The sequence below is a fragment of the Sander vitreus genome, chromosome 8 (assembly GCF_031162955.1).
Source record: "Sander vitreus isolate 19-12246 chromosome 8, sanVit1, whole genome shotgun sequence".
In the NCBI taxonomy this organism is placed as follows: Eukaryota; Metazoa; Chordata; class Actinopteri; order Perciformes; family Percidae; genus Sander; species Sander vitreus.
Window position 1 is genome coordinate 33,433,167 of NC_135862.1, and position 27,231 is coordinate 33,460,397.

Sequence of the window (27,231 nt, forward strand, 5' to 3'; positions counted from 1 at the left end):
CATAGCGTTCATGGGAAATGTAGGATTAGTACTACAAGCAGTGCTGCCAGATAAAGATTAAGTTTTCGAGCAAAACGCACACACAACCGCCCAAACTTCTTAGTGGACCAATCTGGAAACGTTTCTGCAGCCTGCCGCATTTGGCGGGTTGGCGGGTGTCAATTTAAAGCCCTGGTTATATTACGGTACATTTTTAGTGGTATGTCTGTTATTCCCTGCTATTCTAGAAACCACATAGACTCCAAGTGTAAACCTCCATATCCTTCTTGTAAGGACAAAAAGTCCTTTAGTGTATTCTATCAGATACACTGCAGTGTTTACTAATATTAAATTAAGAGATCTTAAAACACCATATCAGCTAACTTAATCAGCTTTTGGTTTCAGTCCACAGGAATAAAATATCTTCTCTACTGAGTCATGAATTTGCCCGGACATTAAACGATTTTGCAGCAGATGCAGATATACCAATTTCTACATTAATATTAGCCAAGAGTCACTTCTTGCTCAGACTGCAATTAGCAATTTTGCTCTTTTCTCTGCCGTTGTGTAATGATGATCAGTTTGTTGTGTTTTTCATGATCTTTTAGATTCAAAAATGTTTTCTTTGTTTCACTTGAACCCCAATTACAATTACAACACCCAATTAAGTAAGGATAAACACATGAGCATTCTTGTGATGTTATTTAGGTGATGGTGCAGTGATACAGTCAGATGACATGTTTATACATTGTAACACATGTTGTAACCCTAACCATGAAATACATTTCAGGTAATCCATGAAAATTAATCTAATTTAAATCTAAAGATAGTCAATAAAAACCAAATTGGTTTCTTTATCTTATACATTTGATGTTTCTGTTGATGAAGCCAACACTCAGACTTTTCCCGCTCTTACTGTCTTTCCCTTCTGTCCTCCTTGTTCCTTTCTCTCAGTTCCTTTTAATGCAACGTTCATCAGCTATTATGCACACACCGAAAATAATATGAGACCAAACTCAGTGTTCTAGAATTGCTTGCTGATTCATGAAGGAATAACAGCATCTTGATATTGTTATATAAAGACTGAGGTGACATCTGTCAGATGCAGCATATCCTGCTGTTGATAATACAAAACCCTTTGTTGTGGCTGTAAGCAGTCCAACAAAGTGCTGCTGCGAGGGACTAAACACTAAGAGATGCATAAACACACTGTTTCAAGATTGTATTGCAATGATTTATTCCTCCACACGTAAAATACAACTAGCACTGTAGTTACCAAATGTAAAGTTACTTTGTGAGTCAAAATAAGTGCGTTAATGCGGCGGTCAACAGAAAGTGTGTCACTCCAAGGCTCTGTCAAAGCCCAAAAAACCCAGGTGAACAGGTGAAGCAAACAAATATAATGCTATCACTTCCGCTCAACACGCCCACCACCTACAATAATAATAACAATAAGTGCACAATATAATAATCAATAAATAATATAAATGAGACCATAAACAACATACACTATGTGGCTCCTACACCCTTCATCATCAATATGAACCATTTTTTACTACACTATCTGTGTTTGCCAATTCGGGAAAGGGGGGATGCTAACAAACTCAACAGAGTTATTCCCTTGTGAGATCTTTGGTTTCAAAGAAATGCTCCAACAGCAGCTGAGCCCACTCATTAAGCCCCAGCTCTTCCTCCCTCTTGGATCTACCTGTAAACACCTTCGCATTTCCAGAAAACAGCCTCCTGACTCAACACACCTTTCACCTGGAGACCAGAGTTCAACATCAAAAGGTGAGATAAATCATTTACACCTACGCATAGCCTGTTTGTGCTGTATGTTCTACACTATTTTCTCTTCACAGGGAAACACAAATGTCTATAATTGTGTGTGTGTGGTTTTGAGCAAAGAGAGGCTGTAATGGTTTCACTAGTGTTGCTCTTGTTTGCTAGTGTTACCGTGACTGGAGGACCAAACAGGGATATATCTCAATTTGGCAGCCATTGATCTGGAACCAATATTGTGTCTGTCAGTGTTTAACAAGGACATTAGACATCCAGCAATATCAGCACTTGTGTATTCCTTTAATTATTGCTGATTTAGATGACTGAGCAAAGGAGATCGCTGCTGGTTACAAAACCGGAGATTCCAGAAAGTCACTGTGCCTGAACAAAAAGTCCAGCACATAACCCACTGTAAAAACAATGGCACACTTTCACACTTTGGTTTTGTACGGATTAAACAAACAAAATAAAATGTGTTAATATGTGAGCTTTAAAGGTGCACGGCTATCTGTTTCTCTCTCTTTCCAGTCTTCATGCTAAGCTATGATGACCACCTGCTCTAGCTTCATATTGCGCATGCACTAATGAACGTGTTGTATCGTATATGTTCCACAGAGAGGAATGTAAACATGTGTGGTTTTGTGGCTGGGTGCTGGGGCTGGGTTCCCTCTGCTGTAGTCTTTATGCTAAGCTAAGCAAATTACCCCCATGGCTCCACAGTAGGGCTGAACGATTAATTGCATTTGCAATTGCATTAGCGACAAATCTGGCGACTTTCTGTAGAAAAGTTGTCAGTATTGTCCAGCAACCATGCAAGGTATTTCTCTCCTGTAGCCGACAAAACAGTCTTCTGTTCTGTGACTGAGGCGCAGCGGAGCAGCCTCTCCCCTCTCTCCTCATGTGCAGTAGCACTGCGCACAGTGTACAGGCAGTTAGAAGGGGAGGGGGACAGGGTGTGCGGGGGCTGGTGTAGGTAGGAGAAACAGCGGGACGCGACGGGAGAAAGACGCCGCAGAACTGGCCTGGACCTGGGCAAGCCATCCTTCTTTGAGAATTCTTTATCGATCTTTTTCCCTCCCTTTGTAGAATTTCTTTTTTTTACTTCAAAGATAGGCTACCTAAGTAATAATTATAAGGTAAAATAAATCCCTGTATTGAATTTGTGATTATTTGGCTAAAGAGTTCTATTTCGTTCCATCTACTTTGCTGACACAACCACTAAGCTTTATACAAATGATTGCGTAATGACGTCAAAAATATGCAAATGAGCGTATGACGTCATCTAGCGACTTTTATCGACTTTTGGAGCTGGTGCTAGTGACTTTCATTGGAAAAGAGTTGGCAACACTGGACTCGCGAGAGCAAATCAGTCTGCACTCCGCAGAGAAGCAACGCTACGCCGTACCTTGAGCAGATTTCTGTCATTCAAACAACTTTTAGTTGTAGTTTAAAACATTTACAGCCATTTTAATAAAATGAAGGGTTTTATTCAGACTTGAGTCCATACATGCAGTTAATGGATACAGGCACGCAGAACTGAAGGCTTGGTTAGCAACAATTAGCTCTGATTAGCGGTTAGCTCCAGTTAGCTAGCTCCGTTATGGAGTGGAGGAGAGGGGTAACAACCAGACTCTGATAAATGACGTTCGGGGAGCTTTCACAGCAGCGTGGCCGCGTTGTTTCAACAGTTTTATTAGTACAGTTTATCCCACGGCAAGACCATCAGCAACATGCTACTGCTAACGTAACGATAGCCTCTCTGAGAAAATGCAACGTTGTGACGCTGTCATGCACACGGCACGTAACTTCATGAGGGGAGGGAGGGGCTGTAAAAAAAAAAAATACACCGTTTCATATATATTTTTTACTTATTTAATTGTCTAGTTCAAAAACAGTATTTAAAATGTGCAATCAACTAAATCATCTAAATACTACTAAGTGTGGTAAAGCCACATATTTGTTTTTATATTTCTGCAATCAGCACTTTAGTGTGATTTGTTTCTGACTTTCATATGAATGTTTACACCAGGCGGTCAGTGCTCAATATACTACTGGGACTGAAGTAGTTAAATAAAAGATGTCATTCATATAAATTCATGCATCACCTGATTTCATCATCACATCCAGGCCTGGCCTCCAGGAAAGAACAGTTTGTTAAATCTATCTAATCTTGTGTTGGTCATACTATACAATGATTTATTGCTTGTCTTTGTTGAATAATACAGAAGACAAAGAGCTTAAAAAACAATCGCATATTGAATTGCAATCGCAATATTCAAAAAAGAAAATCGCAATTAGATTCTTTTCAAAAATCGTTCAGCCCTACTCCACAGCCGTACGTAACGTACAGGTATGAGAGAGAGATAGAGAGAGGTATGACCTTCTCATCTAACAATCTTACTTGTTTTTCATTACTTTAAATGTTTAAATGCACAATAAATCCCATGGCAATTATTGTCCCTGATATGATTCTACTCTGTGAGGTACAGCTCAGATGGGTTGGTTTCTCATCCTCACTAGTAAAGATTTGTTCATGGAAACACTGATTGATGTAATTTTTTTTTAGCTAGTGTTAGAAAATGTTTCGCATTGCCGGTGGATGGCCCACATTCAATCAGCTAGTTGGCTGCCTCCCCTCTGCATCAGCACCACTGCCATCTGGGTAAGCCCACACGCACCTGTGCTTTCTGGGAGTGTGCCACAGTGAGGCAAGCAAAGTCTGAAGCACTGAAGCAGAGGTCATGCAAAGAGAAACTGAACATCAAATTATCCTTATAGAGTTTAAAGTGCTCATATTATGCTTTTTGGCTTTTTCCCTTGCCTTTATTGTGTTATATATCTTTTTGTGCACGTTATAGGTTTACAAAGTGAAAAAGCCCAAAGTCCCCCCCAAAGGGACTTACCATCTCCAACAGAAAACACTGTTCACAAACTGCTCCAAACAGCTCTATTGTAGTCCAGCCTTTACTTCAGAGACAAACGTGGTCACTTTGGAACACACGTTATAATGCTCGCCTAGCTGCTAGCGTGGCACGCCCTCATACTCTGCTTCTGACTGGCTAGTAGTCCTTACCTAGGTACTGTCAGGACACGCCCTCATACTCTGCTTCTGACTGGCTAGTAGTCCTTACCTAGGTACTGTCAGGACATGCCCTCATACTCTGCTTCTGACTGGCTAGTAGTCCTTACCTAGGTACTGTCAGGACACGCCCTCATACTCTGCTTCTGACTGGCTAGTAGTCCTTACCTAGGTACTGTCAGGACACGCCCTCATACTCTGCTTCTGACTGGCTAGTAGTCCTTACCTAGGTACTGTCAGGGCACGCCCTCATACTCTGCTTCTGACTGGCTAGTAGTCCTTACCTAGGTACTGTCAGGGCACGCCCTCATACTCTGCTTCTGACTGGCTAGTAGTCCTTACCTAGGTACTGTCAGGGCACGCCCTCATACTCTGCTTCTGACTGGCTAGTAGTCCTTACCTAGGTACTGTCAGGGCACACCCTCATACTCTGCTTCTGACTGGCTAGTAGTCCTTACCTAGGTACTGTCAGGGCACGCCCTCATACTCTGCTTCTGACTGGCTAGTAGTCCTTACCTAGGTACTGTCAGGGCACGCCCTCATACTCTGCTTCTGACTGGCTAGTAGTCCTTACCTAGCGACTCCCAACAAAGATGGGACAGAAGTGAGATGTCTCACTCTGTAGCTAAAACAGAGAGCTCAACACACAGGGTGAAAAGAGGAGAACAAAAATAGGGTGTTTACAGTTTTTGCCTATTGCTTACACACTTTTTGCAGAATTTGGCTCATTATGTCAGAACTCTACACACAAGCCAATCAGACAGCACTTGGAGATTAACAACTCACATCTCTGCCAAAATGAAACACTGCAATCAAAACTTAACACTCCTTTCTAAAAATGAAATTCTTGCAACAAAATCATACACACAAGCACCATTTGAATTACTCTTTCATATCACCAGCAACACACTGATGGGCTTTATAGAAAACACTGCAGTCTTTGGGGTTCTATTTTTATTGTCATTTTCTCAGACTCAGTCTTCTGTAAAACTCAAAAGTAGAATTTCTGCAGTAATCAAACAAGAGTTTTACAAAAAACAAACATTCTTACAGAAATAAAGAAAAATAGAATCACAAATCATCAAATTTAGCAACATACTGTTACTGGATACTGTAAATTGCTATTAGGAAAAAAAGGTTTTGTGTGTGTGTGTGTGTGTGTGTGTGCATGTGTGCGTGTGTGTATGTGTGCTTCCATATCATATCTTCTTTCAGACTAGTCAAAAGAAAACAACCAAACTACATTTACAATGTTCAGATTTCTGTTCTGGAAATGTATGCAGATTTGCACATATTTAACAAGATAATGCCTCATTTGCATATTTAAACATAAAATATTAGAGAACTTGAAATGCAAACAATACTTGTCTTACAGTTTTTGCCCGTTGCTTGAACACGTTTTACAAAACTTGGCTCACGGTGTCAAAACTCTACACACAAACAAATAAGACACAATGCTGGGAAATAAACCATTCACATCTATGTCAAATTGAAACTCTGCTATCAAAACCTAACAATCCTTTGTCAAAATGTCTTTCTGATGACAAAATGATACCCACTTGCATCATATGAATACACTTTCAGATCAGCAGCAACACACTAGTCTACTTTATATAATATATATAAACTGCAGTCTTTTGTTTTCAATGTTTTTATTCAGTTCCACACAGGGCATGTTTTCACAACAACCAAAAAATGAAATACTGAATTCAAAATCATTACATTACAGTAGTATATTTTACAGTACAGTAAATTCAGTTAAATCAAAAATAAAACAAACGATACACTACTGTAAACACAGAAAAACACAATTGTGCGCAAGTGGGCTTATGGATCCTGCCGTCTGTTGGGATCTGGCCACAGGATCTCATCAACATCACAAGCAATGTCTTCTCTCGCTAAGCATCGGGGAAAATATCACCTTGTGTGCCGAATCCATCCCTGGATTGACCTCACCTCAATGTCTCTGCAGGCCTGTTCCATTGCCTGCAGAAGAGGCATACGGGCATGTGGTTGGCGGTCATATATGAGCCATCTCCAAGCGAAAAAGAAATCCTCTACAGGATTTAGAAATGGCGAGTAAGGGGGCAAGTACACAACTTCAAATTGATCATGGTTGGTGAACCAGTTCTGGACCAGAGCAGCCCGATGGAAACTAACATTATCCCAGACAACAACAAACCTGGGCTGCTCTGGTCCAGCATCTAGTGCATCTAGAAATGTGATTATGTGTTGCGCATTATAGGGACCCAGTTTGGCATGATGGTGCAGTAGCCCTCGAAGACTTATGGCAGCACACAATGTGATATTTCCCCCGCGCTGCCCTAGGACGTGCACAATTGCCCTTTTGGCCAATTATATTACGTCCCCGTCGTCTGTTTTTGCTAAGGTTGAATCCAGCCTCGTCAATGTAAATACATTCATGCGGCTGGGCAGCTCCATCCATGTCATATTCATCTGTTACTGGACTGCACCCATTCTTTATTGTAAATGTAAAGGACTGAAACACTTACCGGTACATATTCATGTCGAAGTTCTTTGACCCTGACACTGTTCCTCTCAAATGGGACCCTGTACAATTGCTTCATGGTCATGTTGTGCTTTACCAAGATGCGTCTGATAGTTGTAATGCTTACTCGATTTATGTTGTTGAATACTTGCCTATCTGCAAGTATTTGTTGCTGTAGCTGGTGGAGACAGATTGCATTGTTTGCTCTGACTAGGTTCACTATGGCAAGTTCCTGCTGTTGGGTGAACAGGCGTTGGCGTACACCCCCAGTAGGTCTTCTAGCCATTCTGTAGAAAAAATGCAACCACAAATTGTTCTCGTTTGCTTCTTTTTTTACAGTACTGTGTATACTGAACTTTACTGTATTTACCATACACAGTACTGAAACATCTCAACACGTTATCACGGTATGTTTCACAAAACTCCCACTTTTGTTGGAAAAGGAGCATTAGCCACCCTGGAATACATGTGATACAGTAACGTCATATGGTACAGTACTGTAAATACTCTAGATACAGTCTGAGTAGAGTAGAGAGTTGAAGACATACCTGTTTTCCAGTCGGAATGTCCTTATTATGGATGAAACTGTGAAACGGCTTAGATTAGGATGGACTCTCTGCCCAGCTTCCGTCATAGTCAGGCCATGGTTTATGACATGGTCCACCAAAGTTGCTCTTATGTCATCCGAAATACTGGTCCTTGCGTGGCCTCTTCGACCACGTCCTCCTCTCTCTTACTGTCTTCCTCTTCCTCTGCCTCTAAACCTCTAGAACATGTAAACTCCCCACAGAATCGGCCCAGATAGGTGCTCGAACTCTGTAGTGCCAACTTGCTGTGAGGCAGAAGTGCTAACCACTGAGCCACCGCAGCACAGTGGCTCAGTGGTGAATGCCTGCCTGTCTGTATACAAATAGGTTAAATATAGAGTGATTAGCAAAAAAATAGATGGAAATATGCTGCTTTCCCCAAGTAGTGCAAATTCCTCCTCACTCGAACAGTACATTTAATTCCCTTGGATAATTAGAGGGAAACATACTTTTTACAGGAGAAAGTGATGTCACACATTTATGCATTTTGTCTGCATCAGTTTTTACAAATGTAGCTTGGAGAAAAGAGAAGGGGTTAGCGACGCACCTGTTCCCTCGCCACACACACAATGCAACCTGATCCATGGATTAATGGTTATGTATGTCAAAAAGGTCAAATCTATTTCCCCCCGGGCTTGCAGCAAGTGTTGGCTGAGTTTGCTTGTGTCTGCAGAATTTCTGACAAGGCTGTTAGTTGCCCTCCGGAGGAAGCCTGCGCCACATCACTCTTCTCTGCTCTCCTATTCATTCACCAGAATTATTCACACTCAGCTAAAAACAAAGCTGACCGCCGAACATGCTTGGGGGCTGAGGAAAGTGTAGAGATGGATGAAAGGATAGCTGCAAGCTACAGGGGTGTGCAGATGTGGAGTGGGTGTGCAGATGTGGAGTGTGTGCTGCAGCACAGGAGCAACAGAGTTTGTGTGTGAGTGATGTAACGTACATGCTTTGGTTTTAAAGCAGGGTTGAATCCTGAATGATTATTGACTAAGCCGTTTTTCGGAGAAGACAGAATGGGAAAGGTGCCGGGGGCCAGTTTAACAGAACCTGACTAGCCTAAGAATTAGCTCACAAAAACATCTTTAAACATTCCCTAGCTCAGAGTCAGCTATGCAGGGTTTACAACCTCACAGTTCTTCTGATTAAATCATGAGAGGCCAATCAATCCGTCATGTTGCATATATGAATTTGTATTATGGATTTAAAATCACATTTCTTACTGTTTCTGGATAGCTAAAATGAAGTAGTCATTGTATGCAACCTGATGGGAAAAACAAAGCACCAAACTGAATTAAAGCTGCAGTTGCACAGGCAATACATACACAGAACAGCCAATAGGAACGCTGTCTCTCTCTGAGATGACCTGTGATTGACCAAAGTCTCCCTTCATGGCTAGATTATCCAAAGCCTGGTAACAGAGGCAAGAGGAGGTGATTACAGTTTTTGTAGTGGTTTTATCAAAATACTTAACATAATTCACAAAAACCACACACCCAAACTGCAAAATACCTCCTATATCCTGCAAAATGAAGCACTGCAACCAAAACTACATATAGCATTATCAAAATCAAACGTTTGCACCAAATGGCACACACTTCATTCATATTACCAGATTTTTGTCTAACCATCTACACACTGCTGGGCATAATGAAAAGCACTCTCATCTTTGGTATGCTTTGCCATAATACTAAAATAGTTCAAATTGTAGAAAAGTCTTCAGATTGTTCACATAGAAGAAATATTTGCAGACACACACATGCTGTTGAAACATTTATTTATTTCATTTTTCACCAAACAAGTCAGTGCAACATATGCACAGCAGATATATTTACATTGCACTGAACAAAAATATGCTCACGAAAAACAGTAAACTGAAAAAGAAAATTGCAGAAAAAATGTGCAAAAAAAAAAAAGTGTAATAACAAAAGGTGCTCACCTGTGGTCTTTTCATAGTGCTTACTTCCTGATTGAAGTGGTAACATTTAACCATTGAGGTGTTTGGTCAGGTGGAATATGTAGTGTCATTTTGAATGGCAGTGTTTTGAGATAGCAAACACGTGACTTTATGTCAGGTTGTTGTGTCTTATGCAGCGAACCGTGTTCACTGCATTTAAAAAGTGCTATTTTGAATTGCAAAACTGTTGGAGACTTGAGAAGAGGTTTTGCTCTCTGTGTGTCAGTTTAAATAATTGTGCTATGCATGTCATTTTAGTGTGTTAGCAATTGGAAAAAAACTGTAAGTCTAGTTTTCTCTCAGACCACTTATGCTGAAAGATGTATTGTTATTATATTGTGAAAGTTTTGCCCAACGACGCAAAGGTAAAGTGCCTACCACAGCTTTGAAATACTAAGAATCAAATATTTGAAAGGCATTTTCTATGGGCCCCATAGTGTGTGTGTGTGTGTGTGTGTGTGTGTGTGTGTGTGTGTGTGTGTGTGTGTGTGTGTGTGTGTGTGTGTGTGCTATGATTCCTGTAGGATCTGAGATAAGACTTGTCTTTTATCACAGGCAAACACATAAAAAATGACTTGTTATAAACTGTTGCCAGACCTTTGGCTCCCCCACTAATTAGAAAGCCGGCCAGTCGATGCTACTGCATTGTTCTTTTATAATGACCTTGGCTTATCACACAATCATGCGTCTGATTGAATCACACACACACACACACACACACACACACACACACACACACACACACACAGGCTTGTTTGCTTTTGCAGCAATTACTGGTTAGTGTGTGAGTAGCTGTTGGACACATTTAGGGTGCATCACTCTGTAGTCACCTCTCCATCAGCTCTGCAACGTTTATGCAGATTTATCTAATTTACAAATTGTAGTTGTGCCTTATTTGTTTGACCATGGACAGTGATGTGGCAATGAGTCCCTCATCAGCATTGGGAACTACGTAGACAACCAAGACCATCTCTGCGTCCATCTCTACAGAGAGGGGGCACAGGCAAGCGTCATAGACAGTAAAAATAATGGACACAGCGACGCCGTAGACTTTGACGGAGACCGCTGAAGTCAATTGGAAGCACTTTTCCGGTGATGGCTGAGCGTACTGTGCAGCCTCAAACTGAGCGTGAGGACGTGACGTGAGAAACCTGTCTGAAAGTTGTAAGTCTTCTGGTAGCATCCAAGAGAAATCTAAATGTTACTTCATATGAATTCACTTGCCACATACAAACGTTGCTGAAATCTTTTGTTCCGATGCTTTCATGGACTCTCTATGGGCTTCTCCCTTAATTGTATGCCTCCAGGTCCCCCCCGATTGCCTGTGAGCTTCTCCTGACAATACGGTAATTTCTCTACTGTGCGACAGAAAGTTGCGTGGTTATTATACAATCGTTAGCCTGTTTTTACGAAAACGCCTACTACGGGGCCAATAACGTGAGATACAAGGTAATGGAGCCTTTTATACATTGTCGTGTTTCTTTAGAAATAAACAATGGACAAATAGAGTCTTTAAACGCTTCAGATGTAAAGATATTCACTGTCAAAGTGACGCCAAAATGAATGGCAGTCAATGGGATGCTAGCGCCAGGTGATGGCTTGTTAGCCTTTGAAACTCCGCTTTCCGGATGCTCGCTACCCCCTTGGCAAGCGTGGAGGAATTGAACACTGACTGGGATCTTCTCTGCTGGGCATCCTGCTAGCCAGTGTGCAGGAGCTGTGTGTCCTTTTTCTGAGTCATTCAACCAGGTGACTCTTTTTCTGTGTGCCGATCTGCCGGCCCCATTCTGCTTTATGATGAATCATGCACAGGTTGTAGGAGCTGATAACGTTTGACCTTGTACAATTTCATGTGACAATAAAATCGATTGGTAATGAGAGAAGTTCTGTCTTGTGTAACACTTCTGTTGCTTTGTGCTGGTTACATCCACAAATCGGTCTTGTCGTGAACACAAATCTGACACCTCATTAGTCACTGCTCACTACTATTCGCACGACTAGAGGCCAGTGTTTCTTCAATTGGGTGGCTATTTGTTATGAATACAAGCCGTTTATTTTCATTTTCTTTCAAAATGGGGCTTATTTTGAGCCCCATATGGACCTTATAAGGAGTTGAAGCACATAATCAGCACTTGATAACTACAAATATTGAGCCAGCTCTGTTTTCCTTCAAAGACATGGAGTATGTATTTCATACAGTTATTGCATCACTAACTTGCTGAATTGCTGAAGTTTTTTCAGAATTTCAAAAAACATGTAATAAACAACAACAAAGGTTTAGTAAGCAATGTTTCCTCAAAAATTGGTATGCTGAAATTCTCAGAAATAGCATTGCTTTTTTGTCTTCTTAGTTGTATAGTATATCCTTGAAAAATACTCATTAATGAAGGCAATACTGCCAATGTGGTTGTGCAACATGAACCCTGATACAAATGTAATGATCTTGGGTAAGACCAGCACTATGCTGTCTTTTCTTCACACGCTGCAGGGTTACTATGGACAACACTTGCATGCATAAAGAGCTGAGACATGTGTATGAAAGACAGGCAGTGTAACAGTATTTCTTTCAGGCTTGTGTGGTGACCTTTAGGAGCAGCCTGTACAGACAAACAAGTCCCTGCTGCAGGAACAATTCAGACATGAAACCAGAAACAAGTCAATAAGACGAACAAAATAAATTCAGTTTCCTCTGGAAACACAGCTAACACTTCCCTCTGTCCCCACTATGTCAGGCCTCTCCAGCATTTATATTTATTATTCATAGGGTGTTCCTCTCCACCTATACCATTGCTCTACCCTTCCCAGTCATCCCCACCATAGATTTATATTTTATCACCCATGCCTATAAATCTTTAATTGTTTTTAGAACACCCGTTGGGGATGTATAATTCAATGATCTGTGTACCAAAAGCAAGCTTTTTCCATGAAAGTAAAATTACAGTAGCTCTTCTGCAAAAGGCATGGACAATTCTCCCCCTGATACCATGTCACACAAAACTATCCTGGAGATCTAGCCCCTTCTGAATTATGGTCTGGATGTTGGACTGGACCGGGTGTGCAGAGGGAGAAGATTTATTCTTTTGTTCCTCCGTCGGTGTGTCTGTCTGTCTGTCTGATGTTTCTGTCTGTGTGTGTGTGTGTGTGTGTGTGTGTGTGTGTGTGTGTGTGTGTGTGTGTGTGTGTGTGTGTGTGTGTGTGAGCCTGTCCAAACTAATTATTAAAACTAAAAGTGTGAGTGGACCAACATAAAAATGTGCTGAATAGAAAATGAATTCATGATGTTGATGATTGTATCGTATGATAGGAAATATAACAAAATAACAAAAATAACAATTATCCTCAGTTAAATGGGTTAGTGTTGTGCGGGCAGTTCCAGAAGATCTAATGTGATCAATGAATTTGTTGCCCTATTAAAGCAAGACTAAAAAAATCATTTTGCCACTGTCTGCTAGACAGAGACTGCTGACTCAGGAGCCCACAGAAACTTGGCCTAAGCAGCTGTGCACTTGACTTTGTAAAGATGCTTGTCCCCTGTAACGCTCTGACACACCCCAAGCCTTGGCCCACAAAAAGCTGAATTAATAGTTTGCAAGAGTTTATTGGCAGGCTGACATTTGTCTGAGCTGTTAGTGTGGGAAAATGAAGCCATCTGACTGTAAAAAGTCTTGTCAGATTTTAGATAACGTCCATCTTTCTCTGTTTGTTATTGAGTCAATGTTAAAGAGTAATGAATACGAGTATGCCAATTTACAGCCATTTGAAAATATTTCAAATGCATCTCATGTCTCTCAAAGCACAGGAACGTCAGAGTTAAAACGACTTTAATAGCATTTCTTAGTTATTTCATGACCATTAGACAGCATCATGTCTGGGCTTCGTCCCATTTAAAAAAAAAAATGTGCTCATCGAAAGCATACACTGAGCACCTCGCTGGTTTTGCTTTGGTTTATGACACATTCTGACACATTAATCATCAGAGGATTCATGTTAGCTGCCTGTGAGGCATTGGGTTAATGGGAACATGGGGAAGCTTATCACATATGAAAGGACTTGCTGGGCACCCCACTGTGTTGACTTGCCCCATGCAGAACATTGTCCCGGTTGTCTGAGCCTGTAGATTGATCTCCGCATGAAGGTGTTTATCATGTGCCAATTAATATTGTCTGATTTAATTCTTTATTTTTATGGAAATGCTGGTACTTCATGCTGGGACATTACAGATGCAACGATTGCAACTGTTCTCATTTTTAAATCATCACGGCCCGAATGTTGCACTGCTGCACAACAAATTATTATTTTGAAAATCTTGCATTTCTGAATGCAGAGAACAATGCCACAGTGAACAGAATATAGCCTGTCATTGTATCATGCTATTCAGGCAGTCCCTCCAGGATTTCGCTGCCTTTTTTGGGGGGATTGTTGCGGCCCAAAATGACTGATTTTGTGGCAGCTTTTGTAAACAATTGCGAGACAAATTTCAAAGTCTTCTGTATTTCTGTTGCGATGAATTTGCACTAGACAGTATAAATAAAAGAAAGTTGCTATTTTTTTGAGTATTTTTTTTTAAGTAAAAGGAAACTAACTTGTTTCAGGAAGAATAAAACTACTCTGGGCCAAGTAACCAATACAGTACACAATACAGTTGTGTGAGCTATTTAAATTAGCTGGATACATGGTTAAACATAATTTGCTCTCATCAGTGTATCGTCATGTCTGTGTACTTCGTCCATAGCAATCCCCACAAATTGGTTCCAAAAAGTCCCAGTTAGATAGTAAATGCCGTCAACATATTCTTTGTAAATCTTTACAGTCATTTCCCGAAAGAACCAAGCAGCCCTGCCGTATTGCATAATCCAATTTGTCTTCAAAACTTGCCATTTCCAGCGTGTAGCTTGCTAGCTCGAAGTTTGTTGTTTATCCAGGACTCCATCGACAACTTCTCAGTCCCTCCCCCCCCCCTTTCCGCTAAAGCCCAAAACGGTCTCCTAAGCCCCTCCCACCACAAGGGAGAATAATGCGTGAGCATGGGCAGTGATTGTGATTTTCTTTAAGTTTTTTTTAAATTACCTGCTTCATGTACTGGAACATAGGGTGAAAAAATGAAAATTACAGTTTTATAGATATAAACACTTAAGCATAAATGTCATTACAGTCTGTTCGAAGAAAATAACTGATTTAAAATTTTCCCACTTAATACGATCAGTGAAATACTAGGGCTAACTCTCCCTTGTAGTACAAAAACAATGCTGCTCTGTTATGTCTTCTCCATGGATCATTAGCTGCTGAGGATGCTGACTATTTGCATCCGCTTCAAACATTATCAGGCGATTGAATGTGTGTGTATTAACCATAACTTCAGCCGTAGATTTCACATAACAAGGCACGATCAATGTTTTACTCAAAGGTTAATTTTTAAACCTAGCACCCTTTAACTGGGAACGTGCTTTTTCTGCCTGTTAGGCATGTTGCACTTTATGCTGTGTAAGTGACACCGCCACCACTGCTGCATGTGACAAGGAAAGAAGGCCAAGCTATCAGGTTATGAAACCACACAAATCCTCGGGTGGCCTGCAGCGTGATGGCTTCACTTTGACCACAGCAGGTATGGTAGAAATGTAATATTACATACAGTATAATGTCATGTGTGTAAAGTGTGAATTGTATAGTGAATTTTGTTGTAATCCAACTTGGCTTGTATTGTGAGCTTTTGGGGTCATGATCCAGATTTGGGTCCAGACCTCTTTCAGTCCAATTGCACATGAGGTAGGGAATCTATAATTAGAATGCTTAGAAATCCTTCTTATGCAGTCTATGAAGCTCCATTATTATTATTATCATTATGTGGTTTATGTATTTTTAATCAACGAAAAAATGTTTTGCTAAATCCTATCATGCATGCATGCTAAATCTAATCTGCTTGCACAACACACACACACACACACACACACACACACACACACACACACACACACAATAAGTTTGTTGTTGTACTCACTTTGGACGGCATTATGTGAGTCTTGAGCACCGCTCCACTTTGGTACAACTTCCTCAGTGAATGTAGAAGTCACTGTGGGCACAATGAGCATTTTAGCATTTAACACTCAGTCTGACCCCACGTGAACGTGTTGGTGACGCCACGTCGTGGGTGTGTCACTTAGCAATCAACTTCCTGGTCAATTAGTCTATATTGACAACGTTTCGTTTCCGGGATTGTTCAGGTGCCACCAGAAATTCCACTGGATGTCCCTAGCGAGACCCCCTGCAGCGCTGTGGAGGAAGGTCTGGCAATGGGAGACTACCGGTCAATAAAATCACAGATTAATGTAGATGCAATCTTTCTTTTGCTTATGCCAAGGTTCAATAATGCTAACTTTTTCCATAAAAAATTATTTTGTGCATTTTTGTACCATTCACAAACTCAGAGCCCCGGCCCAGGTACGACCGCATCCCCCAAACCCCCTGACACTTGGCCAGTGAACGCACACATTCAACATGTACAGTCACGTGAACAAATTAGGACACCCATGCTAAAGTTGACTAAAAAGAGGAATAAAAAAATCATCTTTAGGAAATTGATCTTTATGCCTTAATTAAAAAAATGACGAAAAATCCAATCTTTAAGGGCACCTATTTTCTTTGTGAATGAATAATGTATCGTAAATAAATAAATGTTCTTCCTTAAACTACAGGGGGCATAAGTCAGTACATCCCTATGTTAAATCCCATAGAGGCAGGCAGACTTTTATTTTTAAAGGCCAGTTATTTCATGGGTCCAGGATACTATGCATCCTGATAAAGTTCCCTTGGCCTTTGGAATTAAAATAGCCCCCCCACATCATCACATACCCTTCACCATACCTAGAGATTGGCATGGGTACTTTCTATAAAATCATCTCTCAATGCAAATCAAACCAGCTATTAGGCTAACTGATATAAAACCATGCCAGTCTCTAGGTATGGTGAAGGGGATGTGATGATGTGGGGGGGCTATTTTAATTCCAAAGGCCAAGGGAACTTTATCAGGATCATAGTATCCTGGATTCATGAAATAACTGGCCTTTAAAAATAAACATCTGCCTGCCTCTATGGGAATTTAACATAGGGGTGTACTGACTTATGCCCCCTGTATTTTAAGGAAGAACATTTATTTATGTACGATACATTATTCATTCACCAAGACTCATTTTTGTAATTAAGGCATTAAGATCAATTTCCAAAAGATGATTTTAACTCTTTTTATTCAACTTTAGCATGGGTGTCCTAATTTTTTCACATGACTGAATGTTTATTTTCCACGGTTTCAGCTGAGTGCAGACTGTTACACTCACATGGAGCTCAGCGCTTCTGCAGCAGCAGACGCTCCAGCAGCAGCAGCAGCAGCAGCAGCAGACGTTCCAGCAGCAGAGAAGTAGCTGCTGGTGTGTCTGTGGCCTTTGGTTCCTTTCTTTTAGCCCTTTGCTGTTCATCATTACTTTTTTATGTGACTTATTTTTTCACTGCATAACGGATGCAACTTTAAAGGTAGCGTACAATACTCAAATAAAAACCTGTGTACAGAGGACTGAAAAATAACACCCATGTGTTCTTTTTCCCAGACATTTGAATGTGGCAGATCAACATGGACTCCCCAGTCATGGCTCAGAAGGCGAGGGTATTTGTGGCACCAGCGGAAGCCCCTGATGGTGGCTACGCTCGGTTTATCCTGCTCTCCTGCTTCCTGGTCTTTGGCCTGACCTATGGGGTCATTAAGGCCTTTGGTGTATTCTACGTTGAGATACACAGACACTTTGAAACCACAGCAACAGGAACATCTTGGATTACCTCTATTGCTGTGGCTACCCTTCACTTCTTGGGTAATTATCACAATCTTTTTTTTTACTACAAGTGCATATTGATTTGAAATCTCTGTGTACACTGTAGGATTTCAAGATTCCATCTTCTTTTTGACCTTGATGATTGATACCTAGATGACTGAATAAACACAGACTTTATAAGGTTCTGACCACCAGTAACTAATAGGAAAATACAATGTTTGGTTTTCAAAATAAGTGTGTCTGTGTGTGTGTGTGTGTGTGTGTGTGTGTGTGTGTGTGTGTGTGTGTGTGTGTGTGTGTGTGTGTGTGTGTGTGTGTGTGTGTGTGTGTGTGTGTGTGTGTGTGTGTGTGTCAAATATATTTATAGTAGGTACATTTATTTGCTGCAAAAAAATCTTAAAGGGAAGGTTTAGCGATTTTCAAACATATCTCTATCTATCTGAATATGGGAGATGTTTTTTGAAAAAAGCATGCTGTTATTTTCGATGGTCTCTGTGTGTCTGGGGCTCAGCTGGCCGCAGCCACAAAATCTCCTCTACTTCCATCCTCCAATTATGTCACTGGAGGACGGAAGAACTACAAGATGCCACTCAGAAAGAGAAGCTTCTTGTTGTCTTCAAGCATCTTGTATTGCAAACTTGCTACAGTTGCTAAAAGTGGAAAATGGCATCCCAAAATATGAGTGCAAGGGTATTGTGGACAAGGATACATTTTACAGCATTCAGATTCAGATATTCAGCTGCATTTATGCGAACCAGAGTACACGGCCAAAGAAGTGCAGCAGAGAAAGGCCGAGGCTGCTGCATCTGCCCAGCAAGAGGATGGAACCTGCGGAACCTGAGCCACACAGAGCAAACACAGACTGGTGGTGCCATTGCTCAAACTGCCCTTCGAACCAACAGACACGGAATAATTCCGCAATGAAAGTCAGCATTGGCAGTTTTCGCCATGTTTTCGCTGGATACTGTTGCCATGATCATGGGGATGTATGCGTTATTGCATGTTTACATGGACAGATGTTTTGCTGGATACCTTCTTTAGGATCCCAAAGATAAACTGAAAACGACAACCAAGGCCAGTAGACACTGTTATGAACACATGACACTGTCATGACACAGTCATGACACATGAACCCTAACCCTAACCATAACCATAACTTGTCATGACAAAAACCGAATGACACTTACTAAAAGAAGCATTATGTCATAAACGTCCTAAACGTTTATAATGTTTATGACACGTTCATGACAGTGTCATGTCACTCTTATGTAGATACCTTCAAGTAAAGTGTAATTGTGAATTAATTAGGATTTATTTAGACAAAAAACAAAGAAGCGATGATTGTTGGAACAGTGAAAAGACAAACTGAGGCGGATTTGGTGAGTTTTATTTGTTTTCTGTCCCGTTTGAATGAAGTGTGTTTTAAGATAAATTAACAGTTAATTCATCTCGTCTTGGTTCGGTAAAAGCGACAAACTCCAAGACAAAAAGTGGATGGTTGTATTTTTCTGTTTCTGTTTAGGTGTAAGATATACAAAATATATTTTGTCAACTAAAAAGCTAGGAGAGCTAAACCAAGTCGCCGCTCGCGGTCAATGCATCCTGGTGCATGTAGGCACAGCTGCCACGGCTTCGCAAGTAGAGGAACTCGCTTTCTCAGTCAAAATAGCACACACTGGGGAACTTATTTCTTCAGTGGACTACATATACTATTAGACTGATTGTACATTCACGGTAAAGGTGCGGAATGTTCCCTTTAAAGCTCTTTTATGGTTTAGTTTAATGTTTATTTTCACTGAGAATATTATTCAAATAGGATTATATTTCAAGAGAACATCTTTATTTATAGATCTTAAAAATAAAAAGGACCTTTTACCTGCTGTGAAGTACATAAACATTCAGTACTGTACACTGTACACTTCCCCCAAACAATTACTGCATGTGTCGTAAAATTATTATATATAATTGTTCCTGTTTCCCTCTGCAGCTCCTGTAGCATCTGCTTTGAGTGCTCGCTACAGCCATCGCTCTGTAGTAATAATGGGAGGACTGATGTGCGGTGTAGGAGTCGTGTTTGGGTCTTTCGCTCGTAACCTGAATGAACTCTACTTGACAATGGGGTTCCTGAATGGTTAGTGATTTGAAGCAAATACACACATACAACGCAAACTCAAAAAAACACACAAAACATGATATTCACTGGTATCTTTTGCTGCAGGTTTTGGCTATGCAATGACTTGGCCTCCCACAGTGACCATGCTGGGCTTGTACTTTGAGAAGAGGCGCCCAATGGCAAACGCCTTGGCCAGCTCTGGAGAGTGCGTCCTTACCTTTGTCCTCACACCCCTATTACAGCTGTTGATTGACAGCTACTCCTGGAGGGGTGCTTTGCTAATCCTGGGGGGTCTGCAACTTAACCTCTGTGTGTGTGGGATGCTGCTGAGGCCCCTAAAAGCCACCAGATACGTGACTTGTGAGGTCAAAGCAGAGGAGGAAGGCTTGTCCCAGGAATTGCTACCAAAAGACGACTCGGAGCAGAGCAAACCAAGCTTTCTAGATGCAGAGGAGCTGAGAGTATCTGATGGTTCTGATCACGGGACAATCAAGGCATTTCTTGAGGACCCTGAAGAAATACCTAATTCAACCATGAAAGTACAAGACTCAAACAACAGGACTAAGAGGGCTGAACTAAGGTCCAAAATCCTTCGCTACGTAGACTATACCCTCATCACCAATGCGAAATTCATGGTTTACTCAATGTTTGGGGTATTTGCTGCACTGGGTTTCTTTGCCCCAGGTCTGTTCCTTATTCCATATGCTCGTAGTAAGGGGATTGAGGAGTACCAGGCAGCTGCACTCATGTCCATCTCTGCAGTGTTGGACCTGTTTGGAAGGGTGTTCTTTGGCTGGTTGGCAAACTTGAGACTGGTGGAGATGGTACGTTCAGTCTGGTAGTTAACCAGAGTAATAACATTTTTAAAATCACACATTTGAAAGCAATGGTATGGCCAAGCGTGTAGCATCATACATGTGAAAATATTAAAGAAACAGTTTGACATTTTGGGGCATAAGCTTTATCTGCTTTCTTGGCGTGAGTTAGATGAGAAGATTAATACCACAACCATGTCTGTACAGTAATATGAAGCTACAGCCAACTGCCAATTAGCTTAGCTTAGCATAAAGACCAGAAGCAGGGGGGTCACTGATTAACTAAGTTATATCCTTTTTGTTTCATCTGTTCAAAAGTTAAAAATGACCATTTGTAGTTTCACATGGGGTTATGTTGGAGTAATTCCTGGCCTGCAGCAGTAACTTCCGAGAGACTCTGTCTTGCAACCTTACAGTGATGACAAAACGGGGACTGCCCATTTCTCCCTCTCCTTTTTTTCCGACCTCTCAATAACCCGAAAAATTCCCTTTGGTCCTACAGCCCACTAGTCCGACGTCCCTTTGTTTCAAAAAAATAAACCCTCTGCTCCAACATCCCATTGTTCCGACCATATAGGCTCTTGTGGATCACCTCCCATAACAGTTGGCAGGGGCAGCGGCCGCGGGCAGGGGCAGCAGCTGGAACAACGGAGCGTCTGAGAAATGACATGGCACTGACAAAACTCCAGGACTCCAAGAAATAGTCCAGTACCTACGCAGTAGGCTGATTTTTTTTTTTTAAACTTTGGAACGAGCCAGGCTAGCTGCTTTCCCTGCTTCCAGTTCTTTTGCTTAGCTAAGCTAACATTTAGCATAAACACATGAGAGTGGTATCAATCTTATAATCTAACTCTAGAAAGCAAAAGAGTTTCCCAAAATGTCGAACTATTCCTGTAAAGAAGCAATGTCCTGCCTTTATAAAAAAAGTGCATAATGTGGAGGCCACTGTACGTGCAAACGCTGATGCACATATCTGTCTCCTGTGTCTCTGTTCCTACCAGGTGCTGCAGCTGACAGCAACTATGATTCTGCTGGGTACTGTGTTGCTCTTCTGCCCGCTGGCCTCTTCTTACTTAGAACTGGCTGCTTTCAGCGCAGCATATGGCCTGATGTACGGTGCTGCAGTCGCCATCCACATCACCATGCTGGCTGAGATTGTGGGCGTCAATAGGCTTGGAAGTGCGTTGGGCTTCTTCTTGCTCATACGCAGTAGCGGAGGCCTGCTTGGACCACCCATTGCTGGTGAGTGAAAAATATCCTTTAATAGATAACTGCAAGTTATTGTTGTTGCTGTAAAATTCCCTGTGATCTGTTCCACCATGCTAACTGGCTTCCAGCTCGATATAAACAAGAAGCTGCACAGAGTAGAATAGAATTGTACTTCATTCACTGTATGTTAACATTTCTGTTACCTCAGGAAAAAACTCTAATCATTAAGTCAAGGTTACAGTGTCTGTCATTTTGCTGAGCCTATTCTTCCAACACATTAAATCTCACACAATGGATGTGCTTATACACCATTCTGCATTGTAACCACAGCCCAGTGAGCCTATTCATCCAAAATGAGATTTTTATACCTTCATGACATGCAGCACCACCCTTCAGGTAATCAGCAATTTTGTCGTCCGGTCCATCCCACAGGACCTGAGGTTTTCATTCAGAGAGCAACTGTGCAAAAATTACAATATCATGATACTTTATGGTTGTGTTAATTTTGTGGATGATTGCTTCTCAAAGATTCTTTTTTCCCCCTTTAAATGGAGTTTCTTCCCCATTGACTTTCCATTCTGTTACTTGTGACATTTGTCCAGATTCATACAGTGTGTCCTACAGGACATGAGAACAACTGTAATAGTGAAATGGCATAACAAGGAGTAGAGAAAACCAAAACGTCTTGTTATTGCCAAAAAGGATTTTTTTTTTTTTTTATCAGACTTGTTCAAAACTGTGACTAAAGCAATAACTGACGCATATAACAATATTTGTAATCCAAACTAACCAACAGTTAGCACAGCAGCAGACAGCAGGCATTCATTTGAAAACGTGTTTCCGGCCACAGGTCTAATATTCACTCTCCTTTTAGCTCCGTTTTGGTTTCCATCTACCCCTGAAGGAAATATCTGGCTCTTCAGCTGCTTAATACTCCACTATGTTCATCAGCTTGTTGCTAAGTGTGGCGGCACAAGAGCTGACAACACCGACAACGCCACCCTGGGAATTTCGCCCAGAGAATTTGTTTGAATCACTACGTGTAATGCTATCAGTATCATTTTTAAGGACACACAGGTCAGTTTACAAAAGCGCCAAAGACAAAGTTCAACTTTCACAAAAAGTACATTTTTATTTCAATAAGAATAATCAAAGTTAAGAACAATCAATTTAAAACACATTCACACCAAAAAGGGGGAGAAATGATAATAATTAGGGCTGAGGCTTACCGGTGGAGGGGGAGAAGGGAACGAGGACGGTAAAGGATCCCAGGGAATGGTACCATTTCATTGCTAAAATCAGCTATCAGGTTCCCAAACATATGCAAGCTAATGTTAGTAAAGTATCAGTGCTATCATTATTCTGTATATTGTACGAGATTAATAGCGTAAGGCAATGTTTACAGCGTAGGAGAGAAACAACGGAGGTTTGTGTTTTTAATAGATTTCTCTGAACAGTATGAACAATGTCAATGAAACCGAAATTAGCTCTTAGTATCTCCATCGTTTACACGCAGCTGTTCTAGCTGGAGCTAGTCTGTGTTACAACTCCATTACGTGAGTTGTCTGCTAGGGAAATCACGACACATATGATTACGTTTATGTTACAAGGTAGACAATCCTTTTTCATCGTTGACGCGAGAAAAAGTACCCTAGACGTCGTTCTAGCGTTATGCACAACCATGCTATAGTTAGCCAAGCAAGTAGCAACTATAAAACTTTGAATTTACACAAATAGGCAGAATTCCTCTCTCTGTGCAAACTAACACGTACTGCAGCCCACCCACAACGCTGTCCTACAAACCAGTGAGCATTTGAACCCGATTACTGAGCTTATTATCCATTTTCATACACAACTCTAAACAATAGCAGTTAATACGGCCTGAAAAACACCTTGCTTGGCTTTGGCACCCAGGCACAGCAACCCCTGCCAGAAAGTGTCCTGCCTCTGAGCACAGCCAGCAGTAAATCAGATGGGAGAAACCTCTCAAACAGAGTGGTAAAAACACAGTCACATAATTGTATTTTGGATTCATCTGATGGTATTTATGGATTTTTCAAGAAGGTTGTTAGTGTAGCAAAAACATGGATTGAGAGTGATTTGATAATTAAAGCGAGACAGGCTGCTATTATTTTGTAATTATAAATTAAGTGTGTCCATTTTCACTGGCCCGATGTGTGAGGGCACGGAGGCCACTCAGCTCACCGTCCGACGCCTGCACGCTGGCTAGCAGGATGCCCAGCAGAGAAGATCACAGCCGATGTTCAATTCCTCCATGCTTTCATCTGTGCCCCCTCTCTGTGCAGATGGAAATGGATCCAGAAATGGTCTTGCTTGTCCACGTAGTCAGGATTGTAGCCATAGGTCCTTTTACTCTGTGTTTACTCTGTTTACCTTTGAAAAACTGGACACTGCTGAGTTGGTTTCCCTCATTCTGATGAGCGACTTGTAGTCATGAGTAGAACGCAGAGATGGTCTACACCTTTTCCTCAGTGTTTACCTGATGTTTACATTTGTAAACTTGGCCTGCCAGCTGTCTAGCTAGCCCAGGCTAGCGGAATCGGCATTAGGTTAGCAGAGTCGGCAGAAGTTGAAAGTTGATTTCCCGACCCTGATGAGCGACTAATAGCCACATGCTATAACCTTCTAACGTCAAGCACATAAAGCACATAGAGGATAACTTATATTTATGAAGTAGACAATTCAGCATACATTTTATTCCTTATAGCCTTCTAGGAAACCACATGTAAATGTTACATTTAAGATAATGCTAAAGGCTGACACTAACCTCAAATAAAGTAAAAGAGCTAATTAAAGTGAAGGTGGTGTCCTATTTTTAAATTAACATGGTCCTTCTGTCAGAGAGGCTATTTCTAAGTTATTTACTGCACCGTTCAGTACTTTGAGCACTTTGAAGACCAGGGAGTTGATGGATGTTGAGGATTCATCAAAGTGCTCTATTTATAAAAGTTTCCTTCACGGGATGAAGGCGCTGGCATTGCCGCCTTAGGATAACATGAATCTTCATGCAATCCTCTCTTCCTTATCTCTGCTTCAGTCTTTTGATCCTTTCAGAACTGTCATTAAATAAAGCCAAAATGATTCCATAATTATAAGTTTGCAGTGTTTGGCCAGCATGGGTGCATTCCAATCAGGAATGAATGTTGACATTTGACAAAAATATTATGATAAAAAAAAAAATGGCTGTGTGAAAGCTGCAAATCACTCACACACACTTCTTCCTTTAGGGTTCTTTATTGACAAGATGAGTGATTACGGAACAGGTTTCCTCATGGCAGGAGTGTCTCTCATCATCTCTGCTCTGTTCCTGCTCCTCCTCCATCAGATGAACCGCAGGGGTCAGGGCTCATCTACCAACAACCACCATATGCATACAGACAATATGGGACAAAGCGACAGAGCTGAAGCCAAAGAGCTAAACATGACATGAATAAAAGCAAAATGGTTTCTGTCGCTCAATGGTCCTGTTTATTATCAATGGCCAAGCACTGAAGAGAAAAGAAATGTTGCGTGACTCACATTTTACAAGCCTAAGGGACTGTACAAAAATGATTAGAGGCTGGTGTAAAGGGGGGGGATGTCAAAGCAGGCATTATTATTAGTATTATTATTAGTGGTGTAGCAGTCTTGTTTTAAACGTATAGAGTGGCTGGAACACTCTCTACGTTCTTTCTGAACTTTAAACTTTAGAAAAGAAGTTTTAAATTATGAAATTCCTCCTTAAGAGAATCACAGCAGTTCCCACCTCCCTGATCTTTTATACAAAATGTACATTATTGCATATGTAATGTATCGGTTATTTTTCCACAAATATGACTATTACTCATTTTATGTTTAATGTGTTATTGGTTGGTTTTACACTGTGAAAATCAATGTTTTATTAAGATATTCAAAGTATTAGGGTACTTCATCTTAATAATAATAATAATAATAATAATAATAATAATAATAATAATAATAATAATAATGCAGGTGAAGGGTCTTGAGTTTTTTTTAAAACGTGAAACATAAAGTTTAACCCTCCTCCCTTTACCTTGCACGGCAACTGGATTCTCAAATATCTTTCTATCTATCTACTTTATTTAGTACTACCTCAGTCCAGGTTCCAAGCGAGCTGAGGCGATACCAAAAGGTGACGTGAAAGCGTCAGACGGGGGTGTCCTGAACAAATGCGCCATTTTTAAATAGTTAATTTAGTAAATAGTATTTTTGCTGCCTCCAGCTTCATTTGAAACTAAATGTGTCTTCTGGATGTGGCAACAACAACACACCTTCCACGTTCTGTGTGTGCGTCGCGTTAGGTCATGGCAGTTTACTGCGGCGCCGCTATGACGACCAGCCACGCTGAGGTGGTACTAAAATCTGCAATGGAAAACGGACGCACAGAGCGTCGAGTCGAGGCGAAGTGAGGTGAGCAGGTACCATGTAATGGAAAAACGCCATAAGATGCTTCTGTGTAACAAACCATCTGACACGTCAGGTTACTCCTCCCTACCCCAGTAATTTCTGTACAGTCCCTACAGGGTTCATATTGAATATTGAATTCACTTTCTGAAATGCACTAAACTGTAGTAACATAACAAACTGCAGATACGGTTTATTTATGTCAGGAATGTGTCAATCATAGATTCTTATGAATTTTAATTGATTTCGATCAAAGTCACAAGTTCACAAGATGATTCAAAAAGCAAAAGCATGTGTTTTGCATACATTATACTGTCTTAAAGTCATACTTTGTTATTGAATGTGTTTGTCCTTTATTGCAGTAGTGTCATGTGTGGATGAATGCCGGGTTGCAGAGTGAAAATGTGACTGTGGCACCCTCCAGTGAGAAACTACTAATATTGCATTTGCAATCTTCACAACTGAATAACTTAACTGAAAAGTGCAGATATACCCAGACATTATAATATAGGGGAAATTGTGGGATTTTACAGATTTAGACCAACCAACCAAATTACAGTAAATAGCATCAGTTTTCGGTTCAGTGCTCAACGGAATGTAGTATCCTTTGCTGCTGCAAGTAAAATATGTGAAGCATGCTTCCAGTAACTTACAAGCAAGCAATTGCTAAATTGCATTGGTGGAAAAAAACAAAAAATTCCAAATTCTAATTCTCTCAAAGTTTAATCCTGAAGCAGCCTGAAACCAGATGAGAAAAGCTTTTCTTTATTTTCTTCCACTGCTGCAGAATGTTTGGTATGTGCAACCATCAAGAAAACTAGCTTTCCTAACCCAAAACCAACCAAGAGGCACCAGATAAACATCTTCAAACTGGTATAATGCAATATAACACATCAATAAACATGTCACTTTGCATAAACCTGCAATAACAAACTCCAAACCAAGGTTTACAAACAGTGGCCCAC

General features: G+C 40.9%; 1 protein-coding gene across 1 annotated transcript; it reads left to right on the forward strand.

Moving 5' to 3' along the window:
* Nucleotides 1-1,686: 1,686 nt before the first annotated feature.
* LOC144521618 (monocarboxylate transporter 2) lies at nucleotides 1,687-25,397 on the forward strand. The gene is made up of 7 exons (XM_078256178.1): nucleotides 1,687-1,770; nucleotides 15,351-15,492; nucleotides 17,486-17,743; nucleotides 19,692-19,835; nucleotides 19,923-20,641; nucleotides 21,634-21,874; nucleotides 25,090-25,397. Exons 3-7 carry the CDS (start codon nucleotides 17,494-17,496, stop codon nucleotides 25,290-25,292), a joined length of 1,557 nt encoding a protein of 518 aa, XP_078112304.1. The 5' UTR covers nucleotides 1,687-1,770; nucleotides 15,351-15,492; nucleotides 17,486-17,493; the 3' UTR covers nucleotides 25,293-25,397.
* Nucleotides 25,398-27,231: the final 1,834 nt, after the last annotated feature.

Coding starts and splice junctions, on each gene's coding strand:
- LOC144521618 (XM_078256178.1), top strand. CDS start 17,494: ATGTGGCAGATCAACATGGACTCCCCAGTCATGGCTCAGAAGGCGAGG. Junction 19,836..19,922: donor GACAATGGGGTTCCTGAATG/GTTAGTGATTTG, acceptor CTTTTGCTGCAG/GTTTTGGCTATGCAATGACT. Junction 20,642..21,633: donor ACTTGAGACTGGTGGAGATG/GTACGTTCAGTC, acceptor TGTTCCTACCAG/GTGCTGCAGCTGACAGCAAC.